The 14855-nt window shown below is 42.9% G+C and overlaps 1 protein-coding gene across 2 annotated transcripts; it reads left to right on the plus strand.

Moving 5' to 3' along the window:
• Positions 1–2596: 2596 nt before the first annotated feature.
• Positions 2597–14776, plus strand: C13H5orf24 (chromosome 13 C5orf24 homolog). 2 transcript variants are annotated; one of them, XM_030283715.4, is made up of 3 exons: positions 2597–2732; positions 10087–10516; positions 12402–14776. In XM_030283715.4, exons 2-3 carry the CDS (start codon positions 10090–10092, stop codon positions 12440–12442), a joined length of 468 nt encoding a protein of 155 aa, XP_030139575.1. In that variant the 5' UTR covers positions 2597–2732; positions 10087–10089; the 3' UTR covers positions 12443–14776. The 2 variants fall into 2 exon arrangements, with proteins under 2 accessions (XP_030139575.1, XP_030139574.1); XM_030283714.4 differs by lacking the exon at positions 12402–14776 and having other exon boundaries at positions 10087–11158.
• Positions 14777–14855: the final 79 nt, after the last annotated feature.

A 14855-nucleotide genomic window follows, 5' to 3' on the forward strand; every position in this document is an offset into this window, starting at 1 on the left:
CCATGGTAACTCTACTGAAATGAATGGCCAAGCAAGGAAAATGTTACATTCAGAGTTAAGATTAAGGATTTTCATTAAAACCTACGTTTCCTTTGCCTGAGCATGTTAGCTAGGAAGTGAGTTTGTAGAAAGGATCAGCTCCGATAATTCACAGTTAAATAGACAGGGGGTTGTGGCAGCTCCCATACTGCATTCTCCTTGTTTGCTCAGCATGCTCTGCAGCCCAGGACTGGTGAGAAGCTCCTGTATTGGCAGAAGAAGGAACTTATGCTTTGAGGCCCTTCCTCTCCTTGAAAATGTGGATCCTTCGGCAAAATCTCCTGAGAGAGTAGGAGAATGGCATTTTGTGGTTTGGATGTGGGAAGGCTCAATATTTCATTGCCTCACTTATCTTACAGATAATTAATGCAATCATTGGGTACTGCTAATGAGTCAGTCCTTTAGAGGAAGAAAAGGAGGAAGCAGATTCACAACAGAGGAACATCTGTGCTCCAGGCCCTGGGAGCTGTGACAAAAGAAGACAGCAGCAGAGCCGTTTATCAGTGTTTGGTCCCTGTTACCAGTACAGTTTCACACGAGGTGACCCGGCCCTGTTGCTACCAGATGACAATTTGAGCTGGCTCAGCTGGTGTGGGTTTGCCTGGAGTTTGGTGCGGGGCAGTGACACCAACCTGGCCATCACAGAGCCATGGCCAGTTCCAGGTCAGACAATTCGATCTTGCTCTGCTCTGCCAGCAGCAACCTTGACAACAGCTCGGGATGGAGCCTTTCGCTGCCTCACACTGCACGTCCACTCCTCTAGGGTCTGATGGCTTCTGTGTACTGTTGAGTCCACGGTTTCTGCAAAAATCAGGAGGATAAGCCCAGCCTGACTTCATCACCTTCCAGATTAAAATATTGCAAATAACAGGATACTGAAAAGGTATCAAACTGAAACATTTTTCATTGGCATTTCCAACAGGCGTTTGAAGAGCAGAAAGATGAGCTTTGTAAATAAACTGAATCATTTGCTAAATTAAGCTAAATAAATGCTGCTTTTCCCTGCTGCTTTCTTCTATTGCAAGTGAGGATTCCTGCATGCATTAGGAAGAAATGGCTAGAATACGAATCATCATCTTGGCAGGATGTTTCACAGCAATTTTTGGCCTGAAGAGCTCCAAGTATTGTAGAAATGGAATATCTTAGTGTTGGAGTACAGCAGTCTGCTCCTCAAACAACAGCAGGAGAGGAAAATATTTTTAAAAGCAGAATTAACCATTTGTGAAAGCTGCAGGTTCTTTTTTCCTGGTCTTTTTTGCTTTTATGATCTAAAACCTCATCTGAATAATACACAATATTTTTCAGGCTCTTTTGTGTGTCAGTCATTTAAAGACCAATGTGGTCATTCAGACCCTGGACCAAGGGTGCTCTTGAAGAGCAGGAATCTGTTACAGTCATTAACAAATGTGCATTAAAAAACACGTTGGTCACAACCCTCCACCAAGTGGGCAAAAGGTTGGATGGTGAAATGTGCTGGGCACTTAAAATGTTTCTATGGGATCTTTTTATAAACAGTTGAAGTTGCAATTCCTGCAGCTGCTGTTCCTGCTTGCAGGAACAGGTATGAAATTGTGTTTATTAGTAAGTGCTATTGTGAGACTGAACTCTTCAGAACAGAGATGGATGAAACAAAGCAAAGTATTTAATAATCATCAGTCCCACAGATGGTCCATGCCTGGACCCAATGCCGTGTGAGCTATGCTGGAAACGGCAGCTGCTCTCACTGCAGTCAGCAGGGAGACAGAACTCATGAATACATGGTTCTAGCAGCCCTGAAGCTGGACTGTTTGTAATGGATTGCAGCGTGAGGTGCAGTGGAGCTGATGGAGTCACTGCCCCTGGAGGTGTTTGAGCAAAGACTGGATGTTGCACTCAGTGCCATCGTCTGTTTGATGAGGTGGCCTTGGCCACAGGTTGGGCTCGGTGATCCCAGAGGTGTTTTTCACCCCAAGTGAGCCTGTGTGTGTACTTTTGGCACAGAAGATGCCACACTCCTCTATCCAAACGGTAGTGATGGAAGCACCAGTAATGCCTTTCGGCCCCTAGAGGTGTGCAGGGCCATGCCCGTGTTCCCTCACGCACGCGGTTCCACGGGTGTGCAGGGCCATGCCCGTGTGCCCTCACGGACTCGGTTCCGGGGGTGTGCAGGGCCATGCCCGGTGCCTCACACACTCGGTTCCGGGGGTGTGCAGGGCCATGCCCGTGTGCCCTCACGGACTCGGTTCCAGGGGTGTGCAGGGCCATGCCCGGTGCCCTCACGGACTCGGTTCCGGGGGTGTGCAGGGCCATGCCTGTGTGCCCTCACGGACTCGGTTCCGGGGGTGTGCAGGGCCATGCCCGGTGCCCTCACGCACTCGGTTCCGGGGGTGTGCAGGGCCATGCCCGTGTGCCCTCACGGACTCGGTTCCAGGGGTGTGCAGGGCCATGCCCGGTGCCCTCACGGACTCACCTCCGCCCGCCCCACAAAATGGCGGCGGCCGCGCGGCCGCGACCCTCGGCGGCGGGAGGGGCCTCGGCGGCCCCGCCCCGCGCGCGCCCCCGCAGCGCGATCCCGCTCGGGAGCGCGCCCCGCCCGCCCCGCCGCCCGCGCCCGCCGCAGCGCCGCTCCCTCCCTGCGCCCGTCCCCTCCCTGCAGCGCCCGGCGCGGTGTGGGGAGGCGGCCGCTCCGCCCGCCGCCGCCCCGAGCTTCTCAGGTAGGTGCGGGTCGGGCCCGCTGCCCCCGGCCCCTGCTCCGCGCGATGGGAGGCGGCGGGCGGGCAAGATGGAGCCGCGGCCGGCGGGGGAGGGGAGCGGAGCGGGGCTCTCCTCTCCTCTCCCCGCTCCGCTCCCTCCCCGCTGCCGAGGGCGATCCCGCGGTCTCCTCGGCCCGGGGTGCGGGGCCCGGGCCCCGTGGGGCCGTGCGGGGGGAGCTGCGCCATGGCCGCCTGCCCCGCTGTCCACGCCCGCCCGGCCCGGCCCGGCCCGCGCCCCCCACACGGGACAGGGACGCGCCAGGCCGGCCCCGCTGCGGCCGAGGCGAGGCAGGTGTGCCGCCCCTTTGTCCCCTCAGCCGGCCCCTGGCCGCTCCAGGTGGGGCTGGGCCCTCCTGCTCTCCAGCCTGCGGCCGGGAATTGTTCCTTCCCCCTGTTCCAGCTGCGTGCGGGGCTGTTTACTTAGAGCACATCCCGTTCGCGTGGGGCATCTGGGTGTGTGCCCACAGCCCGTGGATGTATTTCCTGACACACCTGAGTAGCGGATGCCTTTCTCGCCTGCACATCGGGGTACCTGGAGAGCCTCACTCTGTCCCTTCTGTGCCTCTTTGCCTTCTGATACAACATGTGTCAGTGCTGTGTGTTCTCGTGTTCACTTACGGATAGTTTAGTGCATTCTTGTTTGTGCATAGTCCTTCTGGTGTAATTAATTACTGAATAGTTGCACATTAAATTTTTGTGCAGTTCTCCCTGGATTCACAGTTATTTTGATCCATGTGCTTTTTATTTGTGTAAAATGAAAGGATAGGAGGGGCACTCTGTTAGAATCTTTCTTAAATTATGGTTTATTTCTATTTCAGTCTTCAGATGCCGCAGTTTCTCTTAGAATTTTGTGTGTATGTGTGTGTGTCTGTATCCATACCCCTCATATTTAAGATGCAGTCTTAAATAAAAAAAAAAAATCCAACATGTTTTTCCATTGGCCATTGTTGAACAGATTTAACAAGTAGACTTTGTCTTTCAGCAGTCTCACACAAGGATGCTGCTGTGGCTGCGTTTGGGTGTGTGGACAGGTGTTCAGAACACATCTGCACTTCTGGGGTGTGTGGACAGGTGCCCAGAGCCTTCTGCATGGCCTGGTCACAGAGAAGCAGTGTGAAAATGCACATCAGGAAGGAGATGCTGGATCCGTCTCTTAAGCTTGAAAGTCCTTTTGTGGTAGCAGGTTAGGCAAAAGAGAGGGTAGGTGAGAACACCCACTGAGATGAATGAGCACCTCTTACCTCTGGAGCTATTGTTGGAGGCTGCAGCCCTGGGGAGAAGAACAGTGGGCGAGAACACCCACAGAGATGAATAAGCATCTCCAGCTCCTCAAAGCCCTTGTTCTAGGCTATGGCGAGGACTGCTCCAATTCCCAAAAGGCTATTCCTTTTGGGAATAGCCCCTTCAGGAGAATGGACAATTCACAAACACTAATAATCCTTTCTTTATAAAGATCCACCTCTACCTGCTCCATCATTCATATGCATGTGGTTTGCCTTGAAGTTTGGTAATTGCAGAACCACAGAATAATGAGGGTGCAGTTTCGCCTCACTCTTCTAAGCCAGTCTGTCTGGCCTAATGGCTGCCTCGATTCTGAGCTGCTCCATCCCCAGCTCTGGGATTTTTCTGCAACCTCCATTCCCGGTGCTGTCTTTGGGACTTGTCATGCCTGTCATCCAGGTCTCTGAAGTCCACTAAGGCCATCTTTTTGAGATCTTGTTATTTTTTTAAAGTAACAGTACCAGGGAGTGGGGTCAGTGGCAGCCAGTGAGTAATGTGGCTTAGGCTGACCTGGCATTGTCTCTGTGCTAATGGAAATGTGGGTTTCTGTTACTCTCTTGCCCCCGTGCCTACACACTGTTGCTTTTGCTTTCTTGTTGGATTAGTTTTCACCTGGATCAGATCCCTGGTGTTGATTTGTCCTGGTCTTGCACAATAGTTAGTGTTGGCAGAAGGAGTGGGAATGTGGAAGAAGAGGAAAGGGCAAGATTGTCCTGTTCAGAAGGGCGGATTCAGAGTGGTTTTTCTGTTGATTATGAAACCAAACTGTCAGTTGTGTCAGTGTGGCTGGGGTACACAGATAATTAAATCATTTATGCCATCTTAATTTTTGTGAGGCTGTCTTAAGCCTTTCAAGACGTCCTGTTCATCATCATTGTCATCATATATGATCTTAATTTTGGGGTGGGAAAAAGTCAGCTGACATCTTTGCTAATGTTAGCATCTAGTGAAACTCTGCCCTTGGGTTTGGGTTATTTGTTTTTTAGGGTTAGGAAGCCTAACAATTACTTGTTTGCCTGGTTTTGCAATCAAATAATGAGTGAAGCCTAAAAGTTCAGTTTACTTTACACTTAGCCTAGTGGTGCTTGCCAACGTCAACTCTTTGTGAGAGCAGTTGAGCTTTGTCTGTAATACAAAGCTGGTGCTTAGGCTTTGGAGAGCTTTCTTTCTCCTGGGGTGTCTGAGTCAAAAGACTTGAACTCCCGGGGGCACAGAGACCACACCCAGGTTGCAGCTCTCTGGTGAGGAGCAGGAGGCACAGATGCTGGTGGGGGAGGCTCCCACTCTGCCTAGCACGTCTGGGGAAGGGGAATTTGAAGGGGGTGGGTGTTTCAGCTCCAAATAACTCTTCTCTTAACCTCTGTCATATAAGAAAATGACTCTGGGTCATCAGGGGAAGGACCATACTTGTAAGTTGTATTGCTTGGAGAACTCTTAATTTCTAAGAATAACCAAAATTCTAAAATTATGTTGTCTCTTGATTTGCAGTCTTATGTTGTCATGCAGTAATTCTAGGAAGTCACTGCTGTGAAGAAATTATTTCTTCTATTTTGGCATTTTATCTGATGTCAAACAGTGAGAAAATACACATTATGCACCAACTGCAGAAAGGGCTTCATAAGCACAGTGTAGAAAAGCTGGTTATCAAACTTCACAAGTTAAGATTTCAGTTGTACATTCAGGTGTTACAGTGTATGTTGTGCCACTGATAGAATTTAATACTTAGTATCTTTTAAATACTTACATTTATGTGAGTACTCCAGGTAAGATGTATCTTTGTGAAAGCAAGCAGTTACAGAGTTTTAAAAACTGAGTAAGGCCCTGCATTAGCAAGAGTTAATGTGTAGAAAAGGAGCTGACAATAAAAAGGACATGTGAAAAACATTTAAATTGATAGAATTCTTAGTGAGTGATGAAAGGATTTCTCACACACGCTGTCCTGAGAGAGAAGAAGAGAACTGACACCATATTTCTGTTGTGGTCTTGAAAGGGAAAATATTCCTCCTGCTGCTGTTGCTGCTCACGCCCCCTACAAAGCAGAGGAGCCCTGTGACACTGCGGGGCCTGGAGCTCAGCACAGAGTGTCCTTTATGAGGGACCCTGAACAGAGCCGGGCCTGTGTGCGCTCCCGCGGCCGTCACTGGCCACAGTGACCTTCAGAGAGCTCTGCACAAATGATGCTTGTGGCTGCTGGTGCTGTTAAGTAGCGAGTCACATACTTTGTATGTGTTGCATGATAATGAAAATGTGCTGCTACAGCCTCCCACAGCCCCGTTGATACTGTGGAAACTATTGCAAGCTCAGCAGTGAAAAACCTCAGAAAAACGAGTGGGTATTGTATACTAACCCTCATTAAAAGCAAAATTGTCTCTGTTGGTGTGAGGAGTTTACCCTTCCTGGTGTTCATCATTTGGAAAGCTGTAATATAGGTGGACTTCGAGCTTTATGCAGTTTTGGTGTGATTCAGGTGTGTTTTAGCAGAAGTCAGAGGCACTTGCTGAGTCAGGTCTGTTCTGGCACTCACCAGGCCACAGAAGGCAGTTGCTGCTTGTGCTGGAGCTGATTATTCTGCTCAGGGCAGATAATGGGTCTCAGGTCCAGTACTCAGTATAAAATAACTACTGAGCAAGTGCCTGTTCTGGGAGGCCTTGTGAACTTCTCTGCTTATCAAAGGTTTCATCTTGTCTACACTGGCAGCTAAGTCATGCCCGTGAAGAAGGCAAGGTATGATGTTTGAAAGCCAAAGATGGCATCACATCACAGCCCAGGAGGATGTTTTTATGTAATGTGATTTGAGTAGCTTTGATATTACCGTTTTGTGTGGTGAACAGGTCATGAATGGGAATTTCCTGCAGGAGGAAAGCCTGGAGAGAGAGATGGGCCATAACAATAGGAGGAGCCTTAGCAGCTTTGAGCTAGACCTGTATGCTAAGCTGTATTTCAGGGATACGAGTTGGGGTCATGACCATGTCCAGACATCCCCCTGTAGCAAAGCTTTGTGGGTCCCAGCTGGATTGTCCTGTTTCTTTCTAGCAGTGGTGGAACTTCTGTGCTTCGTTGCGTGAGAAGCTGCTTCTCCTTTCCCAAAACCAGCTTATCCAGTGCCTCCTCCCTTCCCCAGCACTTGTATGGATCTAAATTACTAGGCACTAAAAGATCCTTACAGAAAATCCTCCATAGTCACTTTCCAGCAAATCTTTTTGAAATACAACTTAATTTCCTTGTTGCAGTGCCTGATCTTAACTGTTGATACAGCGATATTCAGAGCCAGTCAGTTAAATCAGTTTAAAAACTGATTTAAGTAAACTGTTGCAAATATTTTACATGTCTATTTACAGGTTTAAAATGAGAAAGTTCTATCTTATTGGAAACTTTTTGGAGGGTTTTATTCAAGAATGATTGCACACAAAGTTGTATGTGTTTAGCTATACAGTTTAGCTAGACTGTAATTTTTCAATTGGCATAGCTTTGCATTTTATTCCAATTTTCTTTTATACTGTATATCTCCCTGCCAAGAAACCTGCTTCCACTCCACAGATAGACTCTCTACATTCTTTTATTCCCTACTGTAATGTGAATGAAGGAAAATTATGCTGGAGATTCCATGCTAGGGCAATTAAGCTTGATTACAGATTTCCTTTTAAAAACTTCTCAAAAAAAGTCTTAAAGAAGATAAAAGAGGAATCTTGGCTACTACTTGAAATTTGCATGGTTTGTTGAAAAATTTGGGGGGGGGAAATGCATTTTAAAAATCCTATTGGCAATCTTCCACTGAGATTGGGGGTTTTGTTATGCTTCCTCTAGAAAGAAATTTTAAACAGTTACTGATTTGTACTGTCTTTCTTCATTCATCCATTCCAGTAACGCTGGCTGTTGCCAGATGGAAGGTAAAGTATCATCAGCCAGGGCTTGTGTGTGAAGTCAGTGTTTGTCAGTGGTATTGCAGTAGACACAAAGCACATGCATATGGTGATGAAGCTCCAGCATTCATCAGCCACAGCAGAATATATTCACTGTCTAGGAGTGCTTGTGATGGCTCTCCCCCAGAAAGATGGATGGAAAAATCCCCCCAAGTGTAATGAGGAGAAGAAGCAGAGAATAAGAATGTAACACAGGAGTGAGCGTGAGCCTGGTTGGTTTCATGAGAAATACCAGGAGCCCCTGCTTTTATCTAGTGCCTTCTCCCAGCTCTTCTGTGTTCCTTGGATACTGGGCAGCTCAGCTGATCCTTCTTTGTGGCAATTGAGCTTGGAGCAGTTTTTTGGGGCCAAAGCCAGTATTCTGTGTTTAAAATGAGTACTGAGACAAGAATGCTGGTCACCACTCTAGTAGATCAACAAACAGCTGAAGAGCCTTTCAGAGCTGCTGGGCTTTACACTCTCTGCAGCAAAAGAACATTATAGAACCCTCCTGTTTGCAGTTACAGATCATGAAAAATCTCAGGTATTTTTTGTGCTAATTGCAGGCACTTTTTTAGTGGGGTTAAAGAAAGGTAGCATTTTTTGACTGTGAGTTGTAGAAAACACTAAGCTTCCTTCTGTATTGCTGCACAGATAAGACCTTCTGTCTGGTCTCCTGACCTGAGCTTATTTCCTTTGTCCTTTGCTAAGTGCAGGCTTGCAAACTATTCTTAGTTGTTTGGCTTGGACGTTAACAGCTGCAATAACAGTGTTTTCACTTTTGTTCTACTGTACCCCATGCAATGCACCAGGATTGTAGCACTTGGATTATCTCTGCTAGAACATCTAATATTTAAACTATATTACTGTCATAATTTCACTATTTGACATAAACCCATAATCATATATTTGCACAAGAGTAATGCACACTGTAATGTGCACTTGACAAGCCAGGGTAGATTGAGTGTTCCAACAGGGAATGTATCCTTTGTAATCAGGAGAAAAAAGCACGGGGATTTACTCCAGGGTAAATAGACTGTGCTGTGTGCTTTCTCTCTGGCTGGCAGGAAACATTTGTAACTGCCAAATAAATTCAGTAATCAATGGTAGAGTTTAAATTATGTTGCTGTAGGTGATATTCCAGAACTATTGTAGGGAAACGATAATAAATCTTCCAGACTTTATCTACTTAAGAAATTTAACATGGGAAGACATTTTTGGAGTCTTAAGTGTGGCTGTAAGACATAGAAATACTCTGAAGGGCCAAATTATTTATTGGCTTAATATTGTCTTCAGCCTGGCTAAATATTATTATCTTAGACTTTGAGTATTTGCAGCTTATTTAAGTTGTAGAACCAGTTGAATGGAAGATGTAATTGCTTTATTTCCCGGAGTTGTTGGCAATGCTATCAATGTCAACATATCTCAGTGCTGGCATTGCTACTAGCTTGTACGTGCTCTCCTAACTAGGACAGCAGTGGCATTTCTGCAATCCAGCATCTTGTACTTCTTTTCTTTTCTTACAAATTCATTTCATCCCTCTGCTTGCCCGACTACGGCACCATTGTGTTGCCAAATGCCTCGTGTTTCTTTCTTCGACATTAATTGTGACATGAAATAAGAAAACTGATTTGCACTTTATTCTTTTGCTGCAGTTAAGCAAACAAAAAAAATCTTTAGGATCCTGTATCTATTATACCAAGAGAGTTATAACATATCTTTGTTTGTCTTCCAGCTGAGCCACATATTAATCTTAGAGATAGAACAACTAAAATGATACTTGGTTAGAAAGCTTTTGGAATCATAGACGAGCAAATATTGTAGGTCTTGGTTTCTGAAATGCTGTTGTTCAGTTTTTTAACACAGTTTGTCCCTAATTATACCTACGTGAATAATATGTGGTTTAAACTCTCCTTTTTAACTATGTGTAAAGGTTACTGTGCAGAACCTCAAGTGAAGGCTTAATAAAACTCATTTCAAAATTAATTTACCGACATCAATACTGTTTACTAAAAATAGACAAAGTAGTTTGGACTAATTAATGAAACAGAGGTAGCTTTTGAAAGGTTCTCTTTTATGGAACATTGCAGTATTATGATCTATTGATATGTATTTCCCTCTCCTGTTTTTGGTAGAAAATGATGCACCCTGTTGCCAGCAGTAATCCAGCTTTCTGTGGGACCGGCAAGAGCTCTTGCCTGAACGAAGACAATGTGAGGGCTGCGGATCAGTTTGACCTCTACGCCACACAGCAGAGCAAGTACAGCCACGCAGTCAGCCACAAACCCATTGCCTGCCAGAGACAAGATGCCTTGAACGACCCCCACTTGCAGACCACAAGTGGCAGGAATATAGAGACAAAAGATGAACTAAAGAAAAAGAAAAACCTCAACCGCTCCGGGAAACGTGGAAGGCCGTCAGGGACCACGAAATCAGCAGGGTACCGAACCAGCACAGGTCGACCCCTGGGGACCACCAAAGCAGCTGGATTTAAGACAAGTCCAGGCAGACCCTTGGGTACAACTAAAGCAGCAGGATACAAAGTCAGCCCAGGCAGACCTCCAGGTAGCATTAAAGCTCTATCACGGCTTGCAAATCTAAATTATACTTGTGGCAGTGCAGCTTTTCCTTACCCTATGGTGCATAACAGAGGAGTACATGCTGCTGGTGAAACTAGCAGCAAAATCAAACAGCCTAATGAATGAAGGGAGGGAATGAGTAACTCCTTACTAATCTGCTTTATGCTGATTTGGGGCATGTTTCTTGAGTTTTCTTGTAATGTTTGCTTAAGTCTGAGCTTCTAGATTTTATTCCAATGATGCCATAACCTACAGGTGCAATTAATAACTTTCACAGAATGTTGGGAAGGCTTTGGTTTAAAGCAGCTTCTATTGATTTAAAACCATAATTTATAAGGAAGTCTAAAATGATACATTATGCCTTGGTGTCAATACTTAAGTAATGTTCATGTCCCTAGTTTTAAATTCAGTTTCACATAAATCTGTATGTATGTTATACATTAAATAATTGAAATAAGGAGGACAGATATTAGCTGGCTGGATGGTTCATGATGTGGCCTATCCCACAATAAGCAACTTAGCCAGTAAAGTTCTTACTTGGTAAGAAAAATTGATAAAGTGGCAAGCCACATTTTCCAGTTCTGCAGGACCTTCTCCAGACCTCAGATATACTTAAAATATACTTAAATCTTAAACCAAAAATAAAAAAAAAAACCCAACCTTTTCTCCTAAAGTGATTTCCAGTGACTTTTATTTCTGGAGTTGTAGCATTAAGTGAATTTCAACTAATGCTCCAGAAATATTTTGGAAGATATTAAAGAAACCTGATCATTTGTACAGTGTGTTACAGCTTCACAGCGCTTACAAAGACAAGTTACTTTGCCATTAGGTGAGAGCTGTTCCTTTAGTTACACTGTTACAGGATTCTGCTGGGTAATTTTGAAATGCCTAGTAATACATGTACCAAACCACAAATAATTCTTTGGAATTTGAAAAATTTTGTAAGAAATTAAGTACTGTTCATTCTAGTTAGGCACTTGATTAATATTAAACAATATGTTCTTAAATCTGTAAATAGCTATTTACGCTGGCTTTTGCCTTTCAAATCTGTGCTTAGATGGTGACAGTTTAATGCTTTTAAAGTAATAACCTATAATGTTTACAAATTAAACTTTTTAAATAGACACTGTTGCCAAATTTTTAGACTCAGTTTTGCCAGATATTCCTGGAAATAGTTATTTCATTGTTAGGCATTTATACTATATTTAAGTTATGGAAGCTTATATATCTACCAAAGGACACCATTTTCATAATTTATAAAAGCAAACTGTATAGCTGATGCAAACAGGATGCAGTTTACTACACTGCTAGATCCCAGATATAGAGTAATTCATCTATGCATGCAAGCCAGAAAAAAATGTTGTTGGTTAACTATAAATACTTTCTTGACTCAAACTAAAACCTCCCCTCCTCCCAAAAGAAATGTTCCATTTTTCAACTGGATGTGTGTAATTTTTTTTAAGTGTGGGAGAATGTGTGAGTGTGATTGTGTAAAATACTTTAATCCAGACTTCAAAAGAAAAAAAAAAATTAGTCCTCAGTGTTAATAGTGTTAATTCTAAATTAATTTTCTTTTTTTTTTTTTTTTTTTTTTTTTTTAATCTGGAAGAAAGTTTACATTTAAGTAATTTCACATATAAAATGACTTTATTATATATTTGTAGCTTGAAATACCCGGGGAGGGGGAATATGTAGATTTTGCAGATTTGGGGGAGAATAAAATTTGGGTTGAGCCTATGCTGAATGGGTAACGATGGTCATTTTTGTTAACATAAATGCTATTCTGGCCTGCTGTCATTTTGACTAGACCTCTTGATTTCAGTGATGACAACTTAAGAAACAGATGTCATGTCTCATACCTTTTTTGTCAGGAAAAAAGCAGCAAGCCTTCAGGTGTTCCAGTGATGCCTAACACATATTGAGCTGGACTTTTGCTGTACTTTACAATAGGTGTGTTGAATTGTTTTGGGGGAACTGTGTATGGACTGGCAACTAAGACAATGAACCTCAACTTATACTGGATGGCTCCTTAGTCAGTAGATGAACTAATGGCAGCTAAATTGCTACTAAGGAATAGTTTCTTCATGCTGAAGCTCTGAAATCCAGTTGTACGTTCTGTTCCTCAGCAAACTCGCAAGTCTGAAATTTAGCAGTCTCTCTCAGAAGATGTAACTTCTGACACGTGCAAAATGCTAATGTGAGTTCATGCACCCTCAGGATCTGTGTTTTATTGGCTGTTTTTAATCAGATAATTTTTCAACAAAAGACTGCTTTAAGTTCTTTCCTGAACTCAGCTGGGCAAGCAGTCCTCTTCAGCTGAATGTGTAACTGCAGGAGTGTCACACCTCGCTGGCAAGGAACGTGTTGCATGTCACCACTGTACCTTGGAGAAACTCCACTCCTTACCTCCTCCTGTTGATCCTGTTTGCTCCTGTCCGTTCCTCACTTGTGCATCCACTCAATGGTGCTGTGCTGTGTGTCAGGAGATAATGCAGATGTATTGCTGTTCTGCTAGTATAATTTGTATTCACGTATGCTGATGAAATAATGAAATCACCTAAGCAATTTCTGTTCATTACAGTGTTTATTAATTATATCAGATGAAATATAATCCCACTAAAAACTAATTAATGTTGTCAGTTGTGAAATTATGAGCATCAAATAGAAAAGTGTTCAGAGAGCCTTCACTGTGCTGCTTGGCTCTCTGGATTTAGGAAGGAGATCAGAAGTGCACTGCTGGTATTTCCTAATTCTACTTTATTTTATATCTGACTAGAGTTTACTGGTGCCATGTAGTGAAGGGGAAAAAAAAAGAGGAGATTCAAAGTGACTAGAAATGGAATTTTCAAATACTTCTGTTCTTCTGTGTATACTCTGCAGAATACATTGTGCTTTTTTCAACATTTTTTTTTTTCCATGAGAAACACTGAAACAAACAGCATGTTAATGCCTAAACTTTATTAGTACCAATGGGAAAACTGGCATTTTCCCCCCATAGTATGAAAACATTACTTGTAAGGTAAATTGCTTATTTTATATTATATATCATAATTCAGCTATTCATAAGCTAGGATCACTGTTGTGTGTTAACACTGTTCAGAAGACCGACATGTCAAGTTTAGGTTTTAATAATTTCTTTTAATTATCAAGTTTCTAATGTCTTATTTATACATAAATGAAATGTATTAGCTTGCTATTATTCCTTAATGATGCTATAAAGTTCACTGTTTAAGATACATATAGTAACTACTATTCATTTTCTTGATTAAATTTACTTAAACTTTAAAACCAAATAATTTTGCTACTATAAAGTCTTGCACTGGGCAGATTCAAGATACTAGTATCATATTTTGGCAGAAAAAAATCAGATACCATCAGCAGCTGACTTTGGTATCAAAGATGGTATTTTTAAAATCAGCACTTAGCTTTGTCATTAAAGCAATGTTCTTTATATCTTGGATTTAGTTTAAAGTAATCAAATTAACTAGAGCCATTAAAGATTTCTCTTCTGAATGAATATATTTGCATTTTGTCTGAAGGATCTTAATGTTCAGTCAGGACACAACCAAGCCTTGTCAGTGAAAAGTGATGTATCTGTGAAGAGAATTACCTGGAATTACAATTACACTGAGTAATTCAGATGAGAATTTAACTCCCTCCCCCATTTTGAAGAGCTTTAAAAGGCAGAGCAATGTGAAGTCATTTGTGCAATGGTTTCATTAGCTGTGGCTCTGCTGTTCTTTGTTATATGTATAATAATGTTTCACACTACCCTTAGAGTTGACAGTTAAAACAGCTGATAACAATCATAAATACTTGGAACTGCAAACTTCATTTCTGATTACAAAAAGTTCATTCTTCTCTATTTTAATGCATATAGTTTAACACTGCTACATATATTTATGACTTATTATTATAAGACTAGACCTTTCTCCTTGTGACTTTTTTCTGAAATAGAAGAAACTGTATTCTGAAATTTGAACCACTTTCTGTTCCTTCAATCTTTCATCATTTGCTTTTCCACAGGTTTACTTTGGGGGTAACAGTAATCTGTTAAATAACTACTATCAGCACCCTGTCCTCTGCTGTAAAAAGCCTGATTTAGATACTGTGTATGTTTTTATGTCCATGAACTTGAGCTACTCGTGTGCAATTATGTGTATGGGAATGGAGTAGTGTTCATGATCTGTATTTACATCATCATATGGATGTATATTTATTAATAAAGTTAATACTTTAAGACCTAGCTGTTTTTCCCTGGTTTTTTTTCTTTTTTAATACCTTTTAAATTCTGGTTGAAGATGCCAGTTGACAGCGTTACCTGC

The sequence above is a fragment of the Taeniopygia guttata genome, chromosome 13 (genome assembly GCF_048771995.1).
Source record: "Taeniopygia guttata chromosome 13, bTaeGut7.mat, whole genome shotgun sequence".
Classification (NCBI taxonomy): domain Eukaryota; kingdom Metazoa; phylum Chordata; class Aves; order Passeriformes; family Estrildidae; genus Taeniopygia; species Taeniopygia guttata.